At 45.2% G+C, this 8,919-nt stretch overlaps 2 protein-coding genes across 3 annotated transcripts; one reads left to right on the plus strand and one right to left on the minus strand.

The window, feature by feature from the left end:
- The first annotated feature begins 811 nt into the window (after nucleotides 1–811).
- LOC105566668 (ATP synthase subunit O, mitochondrial) lies at nucleotides 812–2,531 on the plus strand. The gene is made up of 4 exons (XM_012020852.1): nucleotides 812–933; nucleotides 1,125–1,169; nucleotides 1,765–1,875; nucleotides 1,969–2,531. Exons 1-4 carry the CDS (start codon nucleotides 913–915, stop codon nucleotides 2,413–2,415), a joined length of 624 nt encoding a protein of 207 aa, XP_011876242.1. The 5' UTR covers nucleotides 812–912; the 3' UTR covers nucleotides 2,416–2,531.
- A 68-nt stretch (nucleotides 2,532–2,599) lies between these two features.
- On the minus strand, nucleotides 2,600–7,896 carry LOC105566669 (WD repeat-containing protein CG11141). 2 transcript variants are annotated; one of them, XM_012020854.1, is made up of 10 exons: nucleotides 7,459–7,896; nucleotides 6,944–7,173; nucleotides 6,699–6,854; nucleotides 6,508–6,639; nucleotides 6,262–6,422; nucleotides 6,063–6,198; nucleotides 5,688–5,988; nucleotides 5,438–5,597; nucleotides 4,029–4,882; nucleotides 2,600–3,942 (listed from the first exon to the last, which is right to left on the minus strand). In XM_012020854.1, the coding sequence occupies exons 2-10, from the start codon at nucleotides 7,166–7,168 to the stop codon at nucleotides 3,851–3,853; spliced, it is 2,217 nt and encodes a 738-aa protein (XP_011876244.1). In that variant the 5' UTR covers nucleotides 7,169–7,173; nucleotides 7,459–7,896; the 3' UTR covers nucleotides 2,600–3,850. The 2 variants fall into 2 exon arrangements, with proteins under 2 accessions (XP_011876244.1, XP_011876243.1); XM_012020853.1 differs by having other exon boundaries at nucleotides 5,438–5,600.
- Between the last annotated feature and the right edge of the window lie 1,023 nt (nucleotides 7,897–8,919).

Below are 8,919 nucleotides of genomic sequence, written 5' to 3' on the forward strand. Positions count from 1 at the left end.
ACCCTCTGCACCGCTCGTGTCGACCGAGGCGATCCGCGCAGACGTCACGGATGACTTTCGATGTGCAGTGCGGCGGAATCGAGGCCGCAAGGTGCTAATCCTAGATAATTTAAAAAGTTGGGAAAAAAAGCTGAGAAGAAACGACACTCACCTGAGGCACGTCACGTTCTCGCCTCCTCCCGCGTCTCGTCCGCCCCGCGTCCTCGTTTAATTAACGCGCGCGCGCGCGAATTACCCTTAATGAACGCGCGAACGCGCGTATTTAAAATGTAACGCGAGACACGCGGAATCGCATCTCCTGAATCCGTAAATCCGAGAGCGAGAATACGCGCCGCGAATACTGACGCGACGATTATCGCGCTCGCGCGCGCGGAAAGACCCGCCGCGACATCTCGCGCGCGCGCGCAGCCAACTAGATCGCGCGTCCTCCGTCGGTAACTCGCCGCCCCGTTCCAGGGCGAACCTAACCTACCGTCGACGATTTCGCACGATTCGTGGATTAATCGCGGCGTCGAATTCTTGTTCTTTCTCGCGCTGTCGTGATTGTGTAAACGATTGAAGCGGTTCCGAATCACAAGTGGCCAACTAGGATCGCGCGTCCTCCGTCGGTAACTCGCCGCCCCGTTTCACGGCGAACCTAACCTACCGTCGACGATTTCGCACGATTCATGATTAATCGCGGCGTCGAATTCTCGTTCTTTCTCGCGCTGTCGTGATGTTATGAATACGCCCGTGAATAAGCGCGATGAGGCGTGAAAAACTCACCGGACGCGCACGTCGGGACACACGTTACGTCCTGCGATACTCGCGCCCGATCGGTACGATTCCTGCACGTCCTCGCGCGTTACATAATGGTGGCCGAGTGAAGACCGTGGGCTCTTGCTCCTCCGATCGCCGCCGAGACCCGTGAAGATGTCTGTTGGTAGAATAATTGTGAGTATATGACATTAAAGCACTCTTGAATCGCATTGAGCGCATTTAGTCTTCGCGACCAGAAACATTTGTAACGCGTAGCTTCACGCAAATCAAAATGCATTTGTCGCTCGCGCAACACGCACGTTGGTGCAGATATCTCGCCATCCGTCTCGATTACTTGTCAATAACGCGAATGATTCTCGTTTCAGACGCGTACGTTTTCCACGTCGACTGCGGCGCAGCAGCTGGTGAAGGTATTTAAGTTCTGTTTTTTCTCTTTTTCGTTGAGATTGAGAAACGACTGTGTGTCCTCGAGATGCTGGATGACAAGCTCAGTCAGGCTCGATCATGTAACTGCCTGAGGTCTGGTTTTACCAACGTTGTTTAACTTAAGGCTTAATTCGTTCTTTGTCTCTTTCCAACTGTTACTTTAGAAAGAGACAAGCATGAATTAGACTAAGATTAAAGTTGAGCGACGTTTGGTGAACCCGAACCTGAGGGCCTCTAAGGCCTGGTTTCGTCAAACGTCGTTTGATTCTAATCCTAGTTTAATTCACGTTTGAAAGAGACAGAGAATGAATTAAGCTAGGCTGAAAGTTAAGCGACGTTGGTGAAACCAGGCCCAAGACTCGGTCTACAATGAGTTGTTAGTCAGAAGTTGGAACTAGACGTCGATCCTTTTCCTTTCTGGGTGGGAGAAGATGGACCGACACATAGTTCTGACTAACGTCTAAGAACTCATTGTAGACCGGGCCTAATGCTTTAATTCTTCTCAGAGTTATTGCTACAACTGTTGTTGTAAACAATTGTGTATTGTCGATTACCCTGATTTCGTTTCTTCTATTGCAGCCTCCGATACAAGTTTTCGGACTAGAAGGCAGGTATGCCATGGCTCTCTTCTCAGCCGCGTCTAAACAGAAGGCTCTGGACACGGTGGAGAAGGACTTGACCAGTTTCCAGGTGTGTCAGTTTTGTGCGAACAAAAAACAATTGCACATCCGTCCGGGAGATTTAATTTGGACATTAATCTGCGACTGTGTCTCTTTGAATCAGGGTCTCTTGAAGCAAAACGCCACGCTGGTGGACTTCATAAAGAATCCCTCGATAAAGCGGAAGGATAAGGTGGAGGTTTTCAAGGCAATCGGGAGCAAGGGCAACATGAATCCGGCCACCGAGAATCTGCTGACGCTGCTCGCGGAGAACGGCCGGCTGCCGAAGCTCAATGCGATCATCAACTCGTACAAGCTGCTAATGGCTGCTAACCGTGGAGAGGTGGTGTGCGAGGTGACCACCGCGATTCCGCTCGACGCCGACATGAAGGGGAAATTGGAGGCGACGTTGAAGCGTTTGCTGAAGAAGGGTCAGACCATCTTGCTCACTGCCAAAGTGGACCCTGCCATCATCGGCGGTATGATCGTATCGGTAGGTGACCAGTATGTGGACATGAGCGTCGCTAGTAAAATTAAAATGTACACCAACCTCATCGAGGCCTCAGCGTAATGAGGCGCAGTGAGTATGAAGTAATGAAGTAAATTATTGCGTACTCATATACATATATTCGAGTATCGTGTACATTACCGGAGAGAAATAAAAGCTGTACAATTGATTAACCTAAATCCCCCCCCAAGAACTATTCGTTAAATTGGACGGATATGTTGGTAGGAAAATATATAAGCATACGTAGTTCAACTTCGAGACTGTGACTTTATTATTTCATAGTTGATAAAGCATCAATCATTTGATACAGTTACATAACTGCTCGTTAACAATCATTTGTATGTAACTTTTTCGTATCTTGCATATTCGTATTAATGCGCGGCAAAGTGATATACTTTAGAGCGACGTAACGCAATACGTTCTCACGTGTCGTATAATCTTTCTGTTTTCCTGTCACCCGTAAACAGAAGTGGACCACAAACTAGAGGCAGACAAGCGATAAGTAGCTACTAGTAGATAAAAAAAAATTAAGCCTAGTGTCATGAAGATCACTATTTGTCTGAAAAAAAACTTAGAAAATTACAAGACAAAAATTGTAACAACTCATAATAAAATGTTGGGTAATAGCGATATACCATACCAGTGGTATATCTTCGTGTGCTCTATAGGCGTGAAACATGTAAAAATACTATTTGATTATGCAAAATGTGTTAAATATTATATACCTGAGAATTGCATTATGCAGAACTTTTCCAAAATAGTAAAATATAAGTACATAGTGTACGTATCAACGAATTGTAAATCTAGGCAATCTACTGAATTTAGATATTACATCAAATAACGGAATTGATGCAACTATATTTAACAAAATATTCGATTCATAAAAGGTTACATTCATTAATCACAAATATATCAATAATTACAACATATAATTAATAATTAAAACACATTAATTATTATGCTAAAATCCAAACGGAGTGACTAGTATTATATTCCAATTTTGATAACATTTGCGAAATGCAATTCGTTGGCTAATGACAACGATCGTAATTGCACACCTCAGGGGCTCGATTCTTGAAGTCATTCGAAGGGGAAACGTATGCGAAATATCTGCTCTTGCAGAAAGGTTGCAGGTTGACTGGCTATTCGCATGGCTTTTAACCAATCCACCTTCAACTTTTCTGTCGGGGCCGAATTTTCTCCTTCGAATGAATTCAAGAATCGAGCCCCAGGACTTCAACAATAATTAATTTCATTGCCTGATATTGCACATATATACAACATTTTAATCTCGTCTGATTATGAATATGTCGACAACAGAATAGAAGTTTAATCCTTTCACGATCAATGAAACATGCCCTATATAAGAAAGATTCGTAATAAAAGAATCTACTCGTTATTTCAAAGCCTTTCGTGTGCATCTCGTAATTTTCTAATAATTTAATAATATATTAACATATGTACAAGACGCGAGGTAACTACTACGCACGACGTCTGCTTAAAACGTAATCGATGGTATATCATCCTTGACCAAAACCCAATCTTCCTCCTCCTCGAGAACAGTGGATGTGGCGCATTCCTTTGCCAAAGCTGTAAGCATGAGAATACTTTCAGTTTTAATATTCACGGCGTTACATCTTACACATTATGTTCTCGAGGACTCGTTAATTACCTACCGTTAAATTGATGTTCTAACTCGTCTCGATTCGTGAGCGGCTCCTGTCGAAGATTGACGAAATTATTACCGGCTAGTGGCGTATCATCCAGTTTACTTAGTAAAAGGGTCTTCCTGCACTCCCCGAGATCCTCTAACCGCTTTAATTCGGTATGATAACTAACATCTTCCTCCCCCGATTCGGTCCCCGTGTGATCGCTCTGTTCGACATTTTCGTTTTCCTCGCTCGCAATCGGTTCCTCTCCGTTCGCCACACTGTTGGAATGTACGTTACAATTGATGCACGTTATGGTGTCCATGCGATTTGATATGCTCGAATCATCCCTGTCTATTCGACTGCTCGTCATGTATTTGGACAAATCAAAATCCAGGACGTCCGCCAACAATTTCTCCTTGTTCTCCACGTCTCGTTGAATCGTTTCTAAATCACGATCTGACTTCAATATAAAATCATCGTCGATGCTCAATTGCATTAAAGAGGAATGGGTCGTCGTCGTCTTGTTGGCGTTCACGTGATCGGTGCTTAGACCGCTCGACAAATGACCGGCGTTGCCGTCCGGCATCTCGCTTCCGTTCGCTATTTTATTCCGAGATTTCTTTTGCTTCCTCTCAGGCGTGAAAACTACGTCCTCGAATTCCTGCTGGCCAATTCTCTGAAATATCTCTCGGCGATCGTTGCACCTCGCGTCTTCCGCGTTTCTCGCTCTGTTACTATCATTGTATTCCGGTATTTTGTTGATATCAGTTATGAGCGTAGTATTCAAGTCTATTGGAACTACTGGCGGCACTTCCACAGCTTCTTCCGCGTTTGTAATCGCATTGACGTCGGTACCGGCGGTAACAATCGATACGATGCTGCAATTTGATTCGTTGCTTTTAACTTCGTCATATTGAGAAAATATTCAGTTTTAATTTTATATGATGCAATTTACATGTGTAAGCGTACTAGCTTAAACTACCCGGGCTTCTTATGTCTAGGATATCAGCATTTGGTCACAAAGTGTCGAGGGGATGACAGGGGAAGGAAATGGGACGTCCAGGTTTCATATGTTTTCTGTAGGATTCTAAAGAGTATCTGTACAAATTTCGTCCAGATCGGTCGAAGGGTCTAAAAATTCATAGCAAATATAACATGCAGATAGACTTTATTTTATATATTTTATATGCAGAGCAAAGTACCCTATTATGAGAGATTTATAATATGAGATAGCAGACTTTCTGCAGAATAATAGACACATGTCGGTTTCATAAAAAATTTATTGCCCTTTGAGTGAAATCTGTTTGGCGAAAAGATTTGCAAGTGAATTTGGGTAACGAAAACTTATTATCTCTGCCAGAAGCTTTATCTCATAACAGGCTCTTTCCTCTATAGATATAATCTATCTATTCCGGAAATAACGTTCCACTTACCCTACAGACTGAATAATGTTGGTTGGGTTGATTTTGGGAAAGGGAATAGCTGGCACTATACTACTTTCCTTTAATTTCGATGTCAGTTCTAGTATACCATTGGCAACAGGTTTACTGTATTCCGCGAACGACATCAAAGGATCCAATGTCTGCCTCATTTCTTCTGTAAGAAAATAATTTAGAGGTAACTTGAGCGTGACAATTTCCCCGTCTGATTTCCAGTCTGGAAACAGTAATCGCGCGCTCTCACCTGCAAAAATATCATTTTCCGGATAATAGGAAATTCGCAAAATATTTCTCTCTCCCTCCAGTATAAATATTTCGTCTTTAGTGCAGGCCACATCGGTGACGCGCCGTAAGTCGTTTACGATCGATGTTATTGCAATGGTATTTGGATTTACTACGTAGACTACGTCATCACAGTACGTTACTAATAAATCATCACAAAACGGTAACACGATGCCGAACGAAGGCTCGCCGCGATTCTTCCTCGATCCTTCGGGCGCGGGGTTTAACAACTCCACCTCCGTATGACCCGATCTAACCGCATCCTTTTCAGAATATTCATGACTTGATTAAGTGCAACGACGATCCAGTATGAATGCAGTGTGTGTTAGCTTATTACCTTAAATATGAGCGTTTTCAGTACAGTACCAATCTTATCAGCTTGCCATAAACGTAATCCTGGCCTACTTGCATAGACTACCGGCTCTCGCACTGAATTTTGCCGAGAACCGAACACCGCTCCTAGCTTGCCTAATCTGTAAAGCAGCGCGACGTTACATCTCTCTAACTTCTGCCACGACGCCTACAAAGATACTAACGTTTTACGTTCTTTCTGGCCGACTTGCGTCACCTTCCCATTTTCATTTCTGTTGACTAAAATTGTGCGCAACGTTGTGGAAACCAGCAGCAAGCCCAGCTGGTAGCTCAACTGTACCACAGAATACTTCTCGTTCAACAGTTTCGATGATTTCGATAAATGCTGCGAAGGAACGGTACGAGACGTCAGGGTGTATTTACGGGAAAACGAGAAAGGCGCCGGGGAGAAGACCGCGGTATCCACTTACCATATCAAAAACGATCTCCGTTAAAACTACTAAACCGTCTTTGTCGCCACTGAACAACTTCATACCGTTCTTGGACCACTCCACTGCCGTCACTGCGGTATTATGCAGGCCGCTTATACTGTACCTCTCCACCTTGTAGAAAACAACAGTCAGAACGTTGGTAGATCACACGCCGTTTTTACACAACTCACCTGTTTCTTCTGCTTCGGCTTCAAGCTGTTCGGCAGCGAGTCCGGCGGGTTCTTGGGAATTTGAAACACCGTCACGACGCCATGCTCACTGCCCGCCGCGACCATGTAGTCGACCGTGGAGATGACCTGCACGCTCGTGATCTTGGAGTTGACGTTCTGCGACAGGAGGAAAATTGACGTTTACCCTAATCGACTCGATCGAGGCCGAATTGCTTTTTCACACGGCACGCAAATCTCTCGAGCACCTCGCAATGCAGCCTCTGCAGATCCTGCTTCTCCCTGTTGTACCAGTAAACGAGCCCGTGATTGGTGCCGATGGCGATGAACTCGGTGAGGGCGTCGATGCAGGTGAAGCTGATGTCCTGCGTGAAAATGCCGTTTTGTATCTTGGCGGGGATCTGCTGCAGGAGGACGGCGAGCGGCGCCCACTCTCTCAACGGTCCACCGTCCTCGCACATGGGTGTTGTCATTGTCGCTAGAAACATTTCGTGTATTGTAACGCCGTCGCCGCGCTGCGTTTGGATAATAACATTTTTCGCGTCTCGCAGACGCAAGAAGCTCGAAGCTTCCCGCGAGCGAGTCCTCCGAGGGGAGGACAGGACGCGCCGACGAGCCGTACGTGACGCTATAACCTCCGTCGCGGAGAGAAAGCGGTGGATTCTTAATTCGCAATTTCTAAGCCACGAGGGTTACGAACCGCCGGCGACAAGCTGCCGCGGAGACGCGGCGCCGAACGTCGGGGTTGACCGCAGAAAGTTACCTCCGCTTCGGTCGGGCCGAGGATGGAATGCGAAAGACCAGAGTCCAGACCGGTCTCTCTCTCGTCTGCTTCTTCTTTTTTTACCCTCCCGTTTCCCGCTACGTTTCCACCTTTCCGACGCGGTGCGGGAGTCTCATTACGAACGGGCGTTCGCGGTTACGTTGCGCACGGCGGTGCACGGCGCCTGCATATGTGCCTGTCGATATTTCTGCGAGCGAGCGCGAATGCGGAAAACGCGTCCGAGTTGTATCGTTCTCTCTCTTTCTCTCTCTCTCTCGCTCGCTCGCTCGCTCCCTTTTCTGGCCTCTATTATGACGTTGACGTAAATTACGTGGCTGTCGCAACTGCGACCGGAGTATTCTATTATGCTTTCGCCGCTCGGCACCTGCAATCCTCTTTTACGCTCCCCGCGAGTCGATAAACCTCGTACGATAACGCTATCGAGAAATTAAGCATTCGCCTGACGACGCGTGCATGCGTGCGCGACGTGGAGCGAACGCGCGTGCCTCTATTAAAATATATTTTACATTCGTTCCGCCGGAATGTGCATCTTACATCGGCTGGACGGACTGATTGATTCGTCGCGTTAATTGTCAAAAAATGCCGCGGCTCGTTACGGTATTTAATTAGAGAAAGATGGCCGACATGAAAATCGTGAGATCTCTCGGTTTCTCGGGGTCTGATTCTGGGCAATTGAGATTCTAGCAATTGTCCGAAGTGTCAATTTCATTTTTAGAATTTTCGACAGCGCGACCTGCTTAAATTGCCTCTTATGTTCTTCCGCAGATACTTTACCAAGTTTTGTAAATCGGTATTTTTGCATCGATAGCTCTGTATGTGGGAATGGAGGAGTGCGAGTGGTTGAGAATTAAGACAAGTGTTTCGTATTACATTTAAAAGATTTCACAACCTATATTATTAATAATACGCGTACGTCTAAAAAAATATTACAAAATGTAACCGCCAAATATAGCTTAGGGTATTTTTACGCAAGATTATCTATAAATAATCTCATACAGCACGTATGTCTAAAAGGCATCTTCAAGCTTAATCTTTAAGACGTTTTTAAGTCGTCTTTTAGTCCCAGTCTACAATAGATGATTTAAGCCCTAAAGCCGTGTGTCCACGATCCAAGAACCGTGTCAAAGTTCTAGTTTTGAAAAATGTGTAGCCAATCAACTTGCATCTCTTACGGAAAAGCTGTAAGTTGATTGGCCACACATTTCTCGAAACTAGAACTTTTGCCAAGTCCTAGCATCGTGGACACAGGTCTTAAGCTATTAGAAATTGGCCAATCACGGTCAAGTATGAGTAGAATACGCGACTGTGATTAGTCAATTTTTTAAGTCCCAGTCTACAATAGAAATTTAAACCCTAAGCCTTAAAGGCCTGTATCCACGATGCTAGAACTTGGTCCAAGTTCCAGTTTCGAGAAATGTGTAGCTAATCAAGTTGCAGCTA

The sequence above is a fragment of the Vollenhovia emeryi genome, unplaced genomic scaffold (genome assembly GCF_000949405.1).
Source record: "Vollenhovia emeryi isolate VEMERY1.0 unplaced genomic scaffold, V.emery_V1.0 DF939143.1, whole genome shotgun sequence".
NCBI lineage: Eukaryota > Metazoa > Arthropoda > Insecta > Hymenoptera > Formicidae > Vollenhovia > Vollenhovia emeryi.

Coding starts and splice junctions, on each gene's coding strand:
- LOC105566668 (XM_012020852.1), top strand. CDS start 913: ATGTCTGTTGGTAGAATAATT. Junction 1,170..1,764: donor CGGCGCAGCAGCTGGTGAAG/GTATTTAAGTTC, acceptor CTTCTATTGCAG/CCTCCGATACAAGTTTTCGG. Junction 1,876..1,968: donor AGGACTTGACCAGTTTCCAG/GTGTGTCAGTTT, acceptor TCTTTGAATCAG/GGTCTCTTGAAGCAAAACGC.
- LOC105566669 (XM_012020853.1), bottom strand. CDS start 7,168: ATGACAACACCCATGTGCGAGGACGGTGGACCGTTGAGAGAGTGGGCG. Junction 6,855..6,943: donor TGCAGAGGCTGCATTGCGAG/GTGCTCGAGAGA, acceptor CTCCTGTCGCAG/AACGTCAACTCCAAGATCAC. Junction 5,989..6,062: donor TGAAAACGCTCATATTTAAG/GTAATAAGCTAA, acceptor TATTCTGAAAAG/GATGCGGTTAGATCGGGTCA.